This window comes from Panthera leo, chromosome C1 (genome assembly GCF_018350215.1).
Source record: "Panthera leo isolate Ple1 chromosome C1, P.leo_Ple1_pat1.1, whole genome shotgun sequence".
Lineage (NCBI taxonomy): Eukaryota > Metazoa > Chordata > Mammalia > Carnivora > Felidae > Panthera > Panthera leo.
Window position 1 is genome coordinate 52,920,638 of NC_056686.1, and position 14,386 is coordinate 52,935,023.

The 14,386-nt window shown below is 42.7% G+C and overlaps 1 protein-coding gene across 1 annotated transcript in view; it reads left to right on the forward strand.

Moving 5' to 3' along the window:
• The window catches only part of CACHD1 (cache domain containing 1), a 209,480-nt gene that overhangs the window by 185,836 nt on the left and 9,258 nt on the right, over positions 1 to 14,386 (forward strand). The window contains exons 17-26 of the mRNA XM_042952006.1: positions 2,898 to 3,020; positions 4,406 to 4,505; positions 4,598 to 4,714; positions 7,026 to 7,186; positions 7,534 to 7,620; positions 8,531 to 8,647; positions 10,087 to 10,238; positions 11,555 to 11,716; positions 13,030 to 13,107; positions 13,762 to 13,863. Coding sequence (XP_042807940.1) covers positions 2,898 to 3,020; positions 4,406 to 4,505; positions 4,598 to 4,714; positions 7,026 to 7,186; positions 7,534 to 7,620; positions 8,531 to 8,647; positions 10,087 to 10,238; positions 11,555 to 11,716; positions 13,030 to 13,107; positions 13,762 to 13,863 — 1,199 coding nt within the window. The remainder of the gene's footprint in view (positions 1 to 2,897; positions 3,021 to 4,405; positions 4,506 to 4,597; positions 4,715 to 7,025; positions 7,187 to 7,533; positions 7,621 to 8,530; positions 8,648 to 10,086; positions 10,239 to 11,554; positions 11,717 to 13,029; positions 13,108 to 13,761; positions 13,864 to 14,386) is intronic.

A 14,386-nucleotide genomic window follows, 5' to 3' on the forward strand; every position in this document is an offset into this window, starting at 1 on the left:
TAGAATGGTGCCTGGCACATGGTAAGGCCTCAATAAATGTTAAATACTTGTAATATTACTACGTTCCATGAGTTCTCAAAGCCTCACTTATGAAACGGGTGATGATGCCAGGGTTGAACTGATATAATGAGAAATTGCAGTTGATGACTGTGAACTGTCTAGCACTGCACTTGACCATGGGCAGTCCCAAATAAATGACAGTTACTTGTAATGTCCTCTTCCAGCTTTAAACTTCTGGCATTTTAATAGGTCAGAAAAGAGAATTTAAGGTAGTATTCAACTAGCCAGGAAGCAATCTCCTTCAGCCTTGGTTTTCAGAACTGGTTTGGCTGATAATTTGGGGAGGGGTTTTTCTAGCTCAGCGTTCACTCATCGGTTACTCACAGTAACTGCACTGGGGATTCTTCCATGAGCATTATTAGCGGCCTGAGAATCTACTCGTGCATTCTTTGGAGAATGGTAATGCTAGCAGAGATGATGAAGTATAGTCAGGGATTAAAGGACTGGTCAGGTGAGTCTTTGGCAGTGAAAATCTCCTGGAAGTGCTGCAAACAGCATGGTCCTTTGAACCTTGAAATGTAGGCTTGGTTTGATTTTTCTATGGCATTCTTTATGTGTTGCTATGGTAACTGTACAGTTTTGAAATGCAGGTAAAAATATGAATACCAGACTTACATGGGCAACATGCTTGCTTGTCCTTCAGCACGTTGATCATGTCGGAGCCGATGGTAATCATATAGGGGAAGTTTAGGAACAAAATCAACTTGTCCCGAAAAACCTGAGTTGTATTTTTCACTGAGTCAGGTATAGTATTGTAGAACGAACCAGAATCGCATACTGGTCTCTGTGTCATAAGTAAACGGTGGTCAATCTTTTTAAGTCTTTTAGCCATTCTAAGCTTAATTTTTCATTTATAGAATGGGAGCTGTAATTCCTTTCTGATGTTGTCACAGGAAATGGAGTACGTCATGTGAAATTGCTTGGAAACTCTTGAATGTACTGCATCTCTAAGGAAGCAGTATTAACACACCAGTTAGGAGCGTGTGCTCTGAAGTTGAGGACACTGAGCTTCCATTCTTGCTTCCACTAGTTATTCACTGTGTGACTTTGGCCAAATACTTTGTTTCCAAGCTTCAGTTCTCTGGAAATGATAATGCCTCATAAAGTTTTTGTGAGAAATAATTGAAATGACGTATTGAAACGCCCACCAGAGTGCCTATCAGTTCTGACCACTCAGTAAATATTATCATAATGGTACCTATGGTTTGGATCCCTCACTCTCTCCTGGAAAAGTAAGAGAGACTTAAACTTCTTTTGACTGATACTTCAAAACATGATTTGCTACAAAACATAAATCCTGTGTAAGGCAACTGAGTCTTGGATTTCTCCCATGGTAGAATTTAAGTTACTTCGGTAACAATACTCCAGGCTCTTACTGAGGCAGTAGCCTCTCAAATAATCGCACAGCATGGCCCTCCTTCATCTCATGCCAAACACAGTTTTGACAGCAAAGCTCTGACAAATTTCACTGTCCCTTTTGCTAGTGGTTTTTTCGGGGGAGAGAGTTGGAGATTATATAAGTTAGTATCAATGTTGACAGTAACCAGAAGGGGGACAGTTGCCTACGTAGCAAAGCTGATTTCACTCCCAGGTTTTGATTTTCCAAAAGGTGATTTTACTTTGGGAATTTTCTTCTGAGCTTTCCATTTAAAATTTCTAAGATTTTTGTCAATAACAACACCATTTTTCTTTTATAAACACATCAGTGTTTGGGTGGATGGGTGGATGATGGTAATGATGGGCACCTGTAATGTCCCAAGTTGGGTAAACCCAATTCCCAGCCACAAAGGTCCCGGAGCTCATTGGCCAAGTAACCCAAACCCCATAACTGCCCATGATCACAGATTAGAAAGAACCTAGGCTTCAAGTGAAAAGTCCATGCTTCTTCTATAGCTAGCATTTGTCTGGAAGAATAGTAAGTTCACTCTCTGTCCAGCCCTGAGCTTTAAGCCCTGATGGGTTTTCTTTTGAGTAACTTCTTTTTATTGGGTATTTTGGATAGGTTGGGCAGCTTGCTAAGCATTGTAAACACTGTCTCATTTAAGCCTTTGCAAGGTAGGTAAGACTATCCCCATTTTCACATAAGAAAACTGGGTCTTGGAAAGGTTAAGTAGCCTCCCAGGAACCACAGAGATGGGAACAAAGAGGGCCAGAATTTGACTCCAGATCTGCCTGATTCCAGAGCTAAAGAGTTAGCAAGCACCATATAGTACCCAACTGTATCCTCTTGGGTGCTCCTCTTTCTGAGAGTAGCATTTTAGACTGGAGAAGGAGCTGGCCTGTGAACCAAGTGAGTTTTGTTCTAGAATCCGAGCTATGTTTGGAATAGAGCCAAACTTAGTTTTCTAGAAAGAAAATGAGGCGTAGTTTTGTCTGACCTTACACTAGTCAGTTAACTTTCATGAGATCTCACTTTCCTTATCTATGAAATGAGGGAAATAATTAAAGGGATCACTCAGGTTCCTTGTTGGGAGGAACTATGGTAGTCATGCTTCCAACCTCCCACCTGATGCCTCTTCCTGCCATCCCCATATTCTTGCCAAAGAATAGTCCAGTCACTGTCTGAACATCTAAAGCCAGGGCTAGCCATATTCCACAGCTGCCTGGGTTTGGGGCTCATCTTATTAGAAAGTTATACCTTTATCCTTAAGTTTTCTCCTATCAAATCTCCATTATGCTAAATGAGCCATTTAGTTGATCATTTTTATAGGGATGAAAAATGTGGCAGGACAGTGGGCATATGTTTCTAATATCATACAACGTCCTCGTGATGGAACATAGCTTTCCTTTAAATAAGATGTGTGCCTCTTGTTCTCACTGATCCTCTTCACGTGAAGTACCCAGCTGTCTTCCGGGCACACCGTGGCTGTGATGGGGATTGACTTCACACTTAGATACTTCTACAAGGTTCTGATGGACTTACTGCCAGTCTGTAACCAAGATGGTGGCAACAAAATAAGGTAAGCCCTTTGGGAACACCATTTCCTGTTTAGCCACAAAATACAAAGACAGTGCTGTCAGACATCTCTAGTTGAATGGCAACCACATTGTCATGGTCAAGACCAGAAATGGACTCCGTCGCCTGGGTGTTCTATTAAGAAGGTTTTTGTTCTTTTTGTTTTCTAAGATGCATGCCATTTAGGATTTAGACAAACAGATTCATCTCATAACAAGGAGAAAGACTGTGGCACAGAATTCCCTGAAAGCTCTTGTTTCTCTCAGAGTCCGTAATTAAAGGTTTCCCATATCTTGGGTGCTAGAAAGACCAGAGGGTACTTTTGATGTTAACTTAGTTATTAAGCCAAAGTCTTTGTGGGGATTTCAGACACTTAGACTTTTCCCTTTTACATTTCCCCGGAAAGAGGCTCGTGGAACTAAAGAAAGCCTTCACCTCCTAATTTCAAAAGAACATGTCTCATCAAAGCAAGGGTATTCCCTTGATTTAATGCAGGCCACTTTTAAAAATAGCTTTCTTATTTCACTCTCATGGTCCATGCTTCACATCACTGCTAAATTTCACATTGGCCCTTAATGAGGAATGAGAAATGTTGTAATAGCAAACTGTTACAACAAATGCAGAGTAAAATAGAGCAGTACATAGCCTTGATTAGAGCAATTCCAGCTTTGCTTATTTAGTGTTTCCATCAAATATATTTTTTGTATGTCCCTGCAGGTTGTATTTTATGTATATTTAACATGAAAAGAAGAAATCGTATGGTTTGCTTAAACGTTGTGCCTCTAAATAGCCAAGGCCACTTCCTTCAGAGTCTCCCTCCTCTGAAGAAAGAATAAACTTGCCCCTTACATATCCTTGCAAAAGATTTTTGAGTCCATCTTTGGCTAAGTGGACACATTCCGTCTGAACTATGTAGGTAGCCTCAGAGTCAGGTGTAACTTTCTTACCATAAACTGTATACCAGATAACCTACCACCTCAAGAATAATGTATCTGTTGGGGCGCCTGGGTGGCTCGGTTGGTTAAGTACCCAACTTCGGCTCAGGTCATGATCTCACGGTTCGTGGGTTCGAGCCCCACATCAGGCTCTGCGCTGCTGATGGTGCCGAGCCTCTTGAGATTCTCCCTCTCTGTCTTTCTCTGCCTCTGTCCCGCTCGCTCGCTCTCAAATTAATAAATAAACTTAGAAGAAGAAGAACGGATCTATCTACCTGTTTGCCAGCCTGCCTTCAGTGAATTTTCTCAGGGACCGTTTACTGAGATTCAGTGAATTTGTCTCAGGGACTATTCACTGAGATAAATGCAATTTGTTTCAAGGCTAGCAAGATAAATGCTGACAGTATAGAAAAACCACTCATATTACTGAAGGATGTCCCGTGTTTTGACACAGGTGCTTCATAATGGAGGACCGGGGTTATCTGGTGGCACATCCAACCCTCATTGACCCCAAAGGACATGCACCTGTGGAACAACAGCATATTACCCACAAGGTACTTGTTGCAAAGCCAATAGCGCAGTGCGCCCACAGCCTATGCCTCATTAATTATGTGGCCTATGTTTTCTGTCCACTTGGCCTTGTTAGGAGCCCTTGGTAGCAAACGATATCCTGAACCACCCCAACTTTGTAAAGAAAAACCTGTGCAACAGCTTCAGTGACCGAACAGTCCAAAGGTTTTATAAATTCAACACTAGCCTTGTGGTAAGTGGATCCTTACGTTCTCATATCTCATCCCACTGTGGAATATGAAATGAAATAATAGTTAATATCTGAACGGTATTCCTGGCTCTTTCATTGCCTGAGAATTATAGAATGAGAGGACAGGACTTTAGTCCAGCTCACCAGCCTGACCATTGTGGGCTATAAAGCCCAGAGTGGAGCAGTGAATGTTTTAAGGTCTCACACTTGGTATTTTGTTTTGGTTTTGTTTGTTTAAAGACTCACCCAGTCGAAACCCTTTGAAATGTCTGCTGAAGTCCTTTCCCACAGTCTTATATAAATACGCATGGTGCCCTGTGTTCCCCTCTTCCTGTCTTCTAGAGATCCTGCAGCCTCCTTAAATTCCTAAGGCCAAATTAGGTCATTTCTTGGTCATCCACCCAGTTACATGGGAGCTTTCATGTAGATCATCCAAAAATAATTTCTTTTTTTGTAGCTTAGAATACTCTTAAGTATTTGATTTAACTGCAAACTTACCTAGGTAAGATTAAAGATCTTAAGAAAAAACAAAGGTCTTAATATTCTTATTAAATTGTAAATAATCTTAGCTGGGAAACCTCAAATGGGTAGTGACAGAACCAATGTTGAAAAAGTTATTCACAAGAAGTAAGCTTTTTACTTAGAATAGTTACGTATATCATTAAATGTATAGTTAAAAATTTTCAAGATGTATTGGTTGATTGAAAATCCTACTCGGGGCGCCTGGGGGTGCTCAGTGGTTAAGCATCTGTCTGACTCTTGATTTTGGCTCAGATCACAATCTCATGGTTCACGAGTTCGAGCCCTGCATCAGCCTCCTCACTGACAACATGGAGCCTGCTTGGGATTCTGTCTCTCTGCCCCTCCTACACTCCTACACTCACATGTTCTCTCTCTCTCTCTCTCTCTCTCTCTCTCTCTCTCTCTCTGTCTCTCACTCTCAAATATGTTTTAAAAAAAGAAAATCCTCTCAAAAAAAAAAATTGGGTAATAGAAGAGTTTAAAATTGAATACATTAATAGCACAGTATATTCAAAGCAAAAGAAGTCATTATTACTCTCTTTAGACTTCACACCCTTCTGAGGAATACTCTCTTTAAAGCAGATAATGACACACTTGAGTATAATCCAAAGGAAGCTGCTGGGTAAGGTTGTTCTATGAAAATCTGATTTACTGTGTGTCTTCTACCACTTGTACGATGATTTCCTGAGTCTTCGGCAGACAAAGCCAGCATACTCTGGGAGAAATTTTTCAGAAACGCAAATTTTAGTGGAATATGAATTAGGATAATTTCTTAACAGCTCAAGTTATTCCAAAATGGAACCTGGAGCATTTCTGGGTATTAGAGCTATAATGGGATGATAAGCTTATATTATTGCTTGGGCATCTTCCAGGCTCTGGAAAATCCATCCAGACCCCTAAGAATCCATTCAGTGCCACAAGTCTCAGAGGTAGGTTATCCTCACCATACACATGGAGGGGGACGACTGGCACAGTAACAAGCAAGGGATTTCATAGTTGGCCTACTACATTGGACACACATGCAAAAAAGAATGAGCATGCTTTACAATGCTGCTTTTGAATCTTTGGTTTTATATGTGGTAGACAAATCTGGCATTTCAAGAAGCTGGCTATCACATTTTCTTGGTAAAGAATGAAGAAAAGGATGCTTGCTTTAGTTATTTAAATATTCTGTTTAGGGGTGCCAGGGTAGCTCAGTAGGTTAAGTGCCCAACTCTTGATTTCGGCTCAAGTCATGATCCCATGGTTCGTGAGATGGAGCCCTGCGTCAGGCTCTGTGCTGATGCGAGGGAGCCTACTCGGGATTCTCTCTCACCCTCTCGCTCTGCCCCTCCACTGCTCGGGCTTTCACTCTTGCTCTCTCTCAAAATAAATAAACTAAAAAAAAAAAAAAAAAAAGGAAAAAATTGTTTTTCCAGTTGTCAACAGTAACTATATATTTTGTAGCCAGATAAAGTTTTAATAAAGGAAGGAAAGCAAAAATAATATAAAAACAGGGAGGGGGACAAAACACAAGAGACTCTTAAATACAGAGAACAAATAGAGGGTTGCTGGAGGGGTTGTGGGAGGGGGGATGGGCTAAACGGGTAAGGGGCATTAAGGAATCTATTCCTGAAATCATTGTTGCACCATATGCTAACTTAGATGTAAATTAGACAATAAATAAATTTTTTTTTAAATTAGGTTTTAATGTACACTGTTTCCAGCAGGTGGTTGAAGGGTTGTTTTCACCATGATAGGGCTGACTCTTTGCATTGTTGTCTGTCACTTCTGACCCCTGCATCGTCTCCAGGGAGATTTGACGAACCTTGTGCACGGCAGCCACTGTTCTAAGTACAGACTGGCGAGGATCCCAGGAACCAACGCGTTTGTTGGCATTGTCAACGAAACCTGCGACTCTCTTGCCTTCTGTGCTTGTAGCATGGTCGATCGTCTCTGTCTCAACTGTCACCGGTAAAAATGCCATGGGTCCTATTCTCTGTTTACTACACTGTTAAATATCCTCACTGGTGCTAGTCATTTTGAAGTGGTATCTGCAAAGTAGAAAGCACAGGGGCGTGTCATGTAGAAAAGGAAAGGCCGGGTAGCAGAGGCATCGACAGCTGTGTGGTTCGCAGCATCCTTGTCCAAAAGTAATGGATGGAAGCCAATCATAGTGTAAACCTTTGGTCATAACTTCCTTTTAACTCTCCCTTTTAACTAGCTCAGATTTTTTTTTTTTTTTAATTTTCTTCTGGTCCATGTACAGCATATAGTTTGTTATTGACCCTCTGCATAGTAATTTTCTTATTGCCTTTCAGAATGGAACAAAATGAATGTGAATGTCCCTGTGAGTGCCCTCTAGAGGTCAATGAGTGCACTGGCAACCTCACCAATGCAGAGAACCGGTAAAATATACATATTACATAAATGTATGTGGCATACACAGATACATGCACCCTGGGAGCCTCATTTATAGATTTGTTTTGGGTTGTGGTATAAGAAGTGATTCATTCTGATGATGTAACTGTTCACTGAGCCAGATTTCAAGCCTTCCAATGAAGTCCTCTTTCAGGTTTAAATTTAAACGCTGTGAAAATGTTCAAAGTATATGTGCTCTGTACATATAAAGTAGGGGACTGTTAACAAGCATTCGCGAAGTGTCTGCCATGTGTCAGATACTTTATGCACATTGAGTCACTTGGTTTTCAAATTAACCTTGTGATAAATCTATAGGTACCTTTTATACACACATGTGCTTACACATAATATGGCATTATTTATATTAGCGACAAGTTTTAAGACGACAGCTAAATAAACTGGGGTAAGTCCCTTCTCTAGAACTTAAATGAAAGAATCCTGTGTATGCTGATATACTAGTAAATGTTCGTTTAGTCATAGAGAAAATGTCAAAAGGGACCTTCATTAAACTGTTAATAGTGGTTACCTCTGAAAAGTAAGATTTAGAGTGGTGAGTCAGGGGAGGTAACATTCACTTCTCTTGTATACATTCCCGTTTTGTTGAATATTTATGATTTTCTTTTTATACATATATTGTTTCTATTGTACATAAAAACAAACAAATTGAAGCCCAGAGTGGTTAAGTGGTTAAGTGTACATAAAGACAAACAAATTGAAGCCCAGAGTGGTTAAGTGGTTAAGTGTACATAAAGACAAACAAATTGAAGCCCAGAGTGGTTACATATAGGTGGCGAGAATTCAAACCCAGATCTGTCTGAGGCAGTCGGGGACCAGAGGCATGATGAGTTTAGAACATGAGTGGTATTGGTCCTAACCTCCAGACTTGTTCCTACATAGAAACCCAAGCTGCGAGGTCCACCAGGAACCGGTAACATACACAGCTATTGACCCTGGCCTACAAGATGCCCTTCACCAGTGTGTCAACAGCAGGTGCAGTCAGAGGATGGAAAGTGGGTAAGCATTGCCCATTGCTTGCCTTGGTATCAACACGATACTGCAGGCGTAGAGTCTAGTAAGGAACGGCAACCTGGAGCCTCATTGAGCTTTGCCAGCTGTTATTTATTACTCTCATTCTTGATGTTTTCTAAATATGTACCAATTTTTCAGACCCAAAATTGATTTCTGTATGCCTTTTATCCACTGGTTGTAATGTTGTCCAGTTTTCACTATTTATAGCTGCTTGGCATTGGTACCATATATTAGTCACCTCCTCTGTGGATGGGAAAGTTACTCTTTAGATAAAAGGAATGAGAGGGGACATGGCACACAGAAGCCAAGGGCAAGGGGCAGGGGCTTTTGGGTTCCTGAAACAGAACCCAGCTCTATGGGTTATAGCTGATCAGTTCTGCTTTTTTAGAAAGCAGATAGGTTTCATGGTAGCTTTGAGAATCAAAAAACCAACAACTACATGTCCCCTGCTGCGTCTCCCTCCACTCTAGGATGTTTGGGCTTAGCCATCATGGGAGCAGTGGCTGTGGTGGGCTGTAGGGGTGGTGGGAGTGGGGGTGATCTGTGTATTACAGCTGCCAATTGCCATTTGGTTGTACGGTCAGCGGGTAGAACAGGCAGCCAGTCTGCTTTTAGTGCATATTTTAGCAAAGGAATGAGAGGGTATCAGATAGATTAATTTGGAATATTAGGCACTAACTCAAAACTAAATTTTTTTTTAACGTTTATTCATTTTTGAGAGACAGAGAGAGACAGAGTGTGAGCAGGGAAGGGGCAGAGAGAGAGAAGGAGACAGAGAATCTGAAGCAGGCTCCAGGCTCTGAGCTGTCAGCACAGAGCCCGACACAGGGCTCAAACTCACGAACTGCAAAATCGTGACCTGAGCCGAAGTTGGACGCTCAACCAACTGAGCCACCCAGGTGCCCCCAAAACTAAATTTGAGGAACACTGCACACATCCTCTTAGAGAGTCTTAATGCACTTAACATATTAACAGTTCTGAGAAATTGGCAGGAAAGAAAGCTGTTTAACTTGCCTCATGTTTCCCAAATTGATTTGACCAGGTTTCCTTCCTCCCCCACCCTTTTTTTTTAAATGACCCTACACTTGGGGGATGTCAGGCCAAAATCTAATGAACCTTGGGGCCACTTGGTCTTTTGAGATGATTTGGAATAATCCTCTTCTAATCTGTGATGTGTGGATTTTATGGTGTGATCCACAGAACTGTTTTATTTCTCTCATTTCCATGTTGTTGAGAGACATAAAACAGCTATGCCTTGGCAGATGGTTGCTATTCTTCTTTGTATAAGGAAAGGAAACTAGAGCTCAAGGACTTACGGCACCAGCAAGTAATGGAGCTCCTGAGAGCTGTCTGATGCCCAAGTCCATATGCTGTCCCCTGCCCAGCACAGCTTCCCGGAACACTCAGCATCATCTCTCTGGCAGGGACTGCTTCGGTGTGCTGGATTGTGAATGGTGCATGGTAGACAGCGATGGAAAGACTCACCTGGACAAATCCTACTGTGCACCCCAGAAAGAATGCTTTGGGGGGATCGTGGGAGCCAAAAGTCCTTATGTGGATGACCTGGGAGCAATAGGTATGTTTGTTGGGAACCCAGAATATTTGGATTCTTGAATACGAATTTTTTTTGCCTCTACGCGAGGACAAAAATCTTCAAATGATCCTCTACCCTAGTTTCCCGTTTCCTTCCTTTGCCAGTAGTTTTTTAGTTACAAATCCAAGGCAGATAATTACCTTCAAAGCTGGCTTAGATATTCTATGCAGAGTAAGCAGCCATGTATCCTGCCAAAGTTTACAAGCCTGGAATTCATTCCCATAAAGCTAGTTCTGAGAAATGTCAGGCCTGGTTTCTGCGTGGCTGAACCATGGAGTTTGTTTGAATTTGAGTCCCAGCTGTCGGGAGAACAGGGCCAGCGATGGGTGGAGTGACCACTGCACATTGGTCTCTCCTGCTGCAACGTTGCCTCATGATATTTGCAAGGCAGAAGTTCTGTGGCTACAAGTCAGTACTTCAGGTCCTGGAGTCAGCAGAAGCCAGAGCTATCTAATGGGTAGCTTAGGGTCGGGGACAGGGACACTGGAGGGAGGAACGTGTCTGGGATCAGGCCCCAAGACCTCAAATATACTTACTACCTGCATCCCTCCTCTGAGATTTTCTTGGTGTCTTTCTGGAGCTAGTACAAGGTCCCAAAGCTTCCCTGGGAGGTGAGATATTTAAACCCTTATTTATTTTTTTAAACACCTCCCCACATTAGCCCGTCTATAGAAGAAAAACTCCTCCTATGTGAGGAAGGATCCTGAGCTCACATATTATTACTGAACCAGCTTAGGATGTAGTTGAAGTGACCTTGTTCTAAAACATCACTTTATATACCCACCTGCAGTTTCCTACGTGACTGTGCTAATAGTGTTTTAAAGGGAACCTATAAGCTTTGAAGTGTGATCCTGTTTAGGAGTCCTGCAACTCACTCGTTGCCATAAAGGACACCAGGTACAATAAATTTGTGCCAAGAGGCCCACGCTGCCCTTACCTCTGTGCTACATGACTTCTCTTCCAAGAGTAGCCCACACCCCGGGGAGCTAGGCTCTTAGCACTGGGCAGCATATATTTAAGTGATTCTCATCTACTCACTTGTTTTAGTAGTCCTTGCCAAATGTACTCTTGCTCTGCCGAGCAGCCGACATTTAATTTGAGAACCAGGGATTAACAGAAGCCACTCGTCCCACATTCTGGTGGATCTCCTTTGAGGTTTTCAAAACTTAAAGCACCTGCTCTTCTCTTCAACACACCCCACCCCACTCTAGTCCCTCCATCTTACCACCCCCATCCCTACTTCCTACCACACTTGGGAAATCTTGACAAAGGACATCTATTTGTTTGCTTTAATAAAGGTGACGAGGTGGTCACGTTGAACATGATTAAAAGTGCCCCCGTGGGCCCCGTGGCCGGAGGCATCATGGGATGCATCATGGTCCTCGTCCTTGCAGTGTATGCCTACCGCCATCAGATTCATCGCCGGAGTCACCAGCACATGTCTCCTCTTGCTGCCCAAGGTGAGCCCCAAATGAATCCAAAGCTCCTCTGGGAGGCAGCAGCCTCCCTTGCATCCTTCCAGAGCTGAAAAGACAGTGGCCAGTCGTGTAAGCCCCTAAGTAATTCTAAGAACAGCACTACCTTTTCCGTTTTCATGGAGTGTGATTCGGAAGTCCCCAAAGCCTACTTGCTACCTTTAGCCCGTGGCTCATTCTTTAGTGTCTCAACCCTGTGAGCTTCATTTTGATTCCCCAGAAAATCCCCCAATGCTCTCTCATCTTACACACATTAGCCGCCCACGGCATGCCTCTTGAATAAGCCAGGCAGGGGAGCTGGGATGCTTAGTGGGAAATTTCGTTCTTCCCTCAACTCAGATGTGCTGTCTTTGCTGTTCCAGACAGGTGAGGCAAAGATAGCCTGGGTCCCTGTTGGCAAGACCATGAGTCTGTTCTATTGCAGCTGTTATCCCGTGGTGTGAAGGAACACGTGCAAAGCAATAATCACAGCTCTTGAAGAGGAGAATTCATTGGAGCCAGATACAAAATGATTAATCTGCAATCATGGCTTCCATACCAAGAGTTAAATGGGATATCGGTGCTCGTTTGCAAGGACGAAACCATTTAATGGGCTTCCCCATGTTTTGTAAAAGGCCCCAGGGATTTATTAACCTGACCTTTATGGAGATAAGGTTCACTCATCGTTCTGGACTTGGTCAGGGCCACTTTGCTCATCCTTGCAGCAGTAAGGACAGAGTGATGCTGGAATAGTTCACTGTGGCCGCAATCCTGATGGGGCAGTGGGGTGGGTGTGGGGGGCATCTTGGGATAATGCTGCCTGATTTAGTAACAGGACTAATCACAAAGCTCCTTCCCCGTGGTAAGATTTGGATACCCAGATTTCCCCTTGGTAAGTATGTGACAGTCATCCAGTGTTACCTTATACCTGGCCTTTTATAGGGTTTTGTGACACCATTTTCTTGGCACACTCAGCCATGGCTTTAGACCCCTTCCTTCTGTTTGAGGTACATTGGTAGAGGACTAAAGATCCATTAGCCTCTATCAACTTCTTTGCTCTCCTTTCTTCAGAAGTTAATTTCAGGTGCCTCTCTTGATTATTCATTTCTGGTCCTCCCTGTTTTGATTCCTGCTACCTCCTCCTTTAAAAAAAAAAAATGGATGGGACATGGGACATCAGTTTATTCTTTTCCAAGTTTGGACTCGTTCTTGATGGAATGCTGTCACCCAGCCATCAAAATGAGGCCTCCACAGGGTATTAAAGTGGGTGATTTTGTTTGATTAAATAGTCATGTTTCTTTCTCTTTAATGATGGGTAGAAATGTCAGTGCGTATGTCCAACCTGGAGAATGACAGAGATGAAAGGGACGATGACAGCCATGAGGACAGAGGCATCAGTGAGTATTCAAGCTGCCTCGTTGCGGAACGTGTCAGCAGGAGGCTAAACCAGAATAAATGTTCTGTCTTCTATCCTTTTGGCGTATATTACGATTTAAGAATCTTAATGTGGCGAGGGTTTTTCCTCCCCCATTTTCATTAGGAATAAATAAGTGTAGGTGTTTGCTTTGTTTTAGAAAATCTTAAAAGGAGTCTTGATGTTCCTTTTCTCGTTAAGTGCTTTGTCCTAACACCTCACCCTACCTTTTCTTTCTCCTCCTCATTGCTTTCCAGCATAGTATTTCAGAAAGAGAATCATCAGGTGATATACATTGTTTTAATCCCTCCGGGGATTAAATGTATATAATTCAGTTGCAGGGGGGAAGAGCATTTCTTTATCAAAAAAGAATTCAATTAGCGTGAGATACATACCTTGGCCTACAACTGTGTAGAACATGTCTTCTTAATGCATGTTGGAGACCTGTGATGAGGAACTTCTCACTGCCCTTAATCCTCAAAATTAAAAAAAAAATTATAATAATAATAATAATTTACTTCTTCTATTTCTCCAAAGAACAGCTCCCCCCAGTGTGTGAATCAACCTGCCCAGAGCAAATGTACTCTATACAGTAAGGATAATGGCACAAGAGTGATTAACTGTCTTCTCCCCACAGTCAGCAATACTAGGTTTATAGCTGCAGTCATCGAACGACATGCACACAGTCCAGAGAGGAGGCGTCGCTACTGGGGTCGATCAGGAACAGAAAGTGATCATGGTAAGGTCTAGCTCCTTCTGAAGAGTCTGGTGGGCTCCCTGTGGGCCAGTGTTCACATCCCCTCTTCTCCCTCCTGTTCTGTGCTCAAATTCATTACTTTGGCATAGTTTTCCAAAGGACATATTCCAACATGGCACATTTCTAGGAGCCCAAGGGTAGTTTTGATTTTTGTCTCGGCACTTGCAGGAATAAGAGAGATGACCCTTGGGCACACAGATTGCATCTAAGTGTTCTCCATGCATAAAGGTTCACATTGTCTGAATGGAACCCGCTTACCATTCCACGTGATCCTTGGTAATTGGCATCCACATCAGTTCTGCTACCCACTGTTGTTAGCTGGCCAACACCAGCATCCTCAAGGGCTCTCTCAGCCACGTATACACTTTGGACATGACAAGAGTTCATGCTTCCTTCTGGCATTCCCCATCCTGACCTCCAGCCTTGCCTGGAAGGTTCAGAGAAGCCTTCACCAAAGAGACAACATTTGCACTGGGCTTAAAGGCTGATGAAAGAAAAGTTGGGG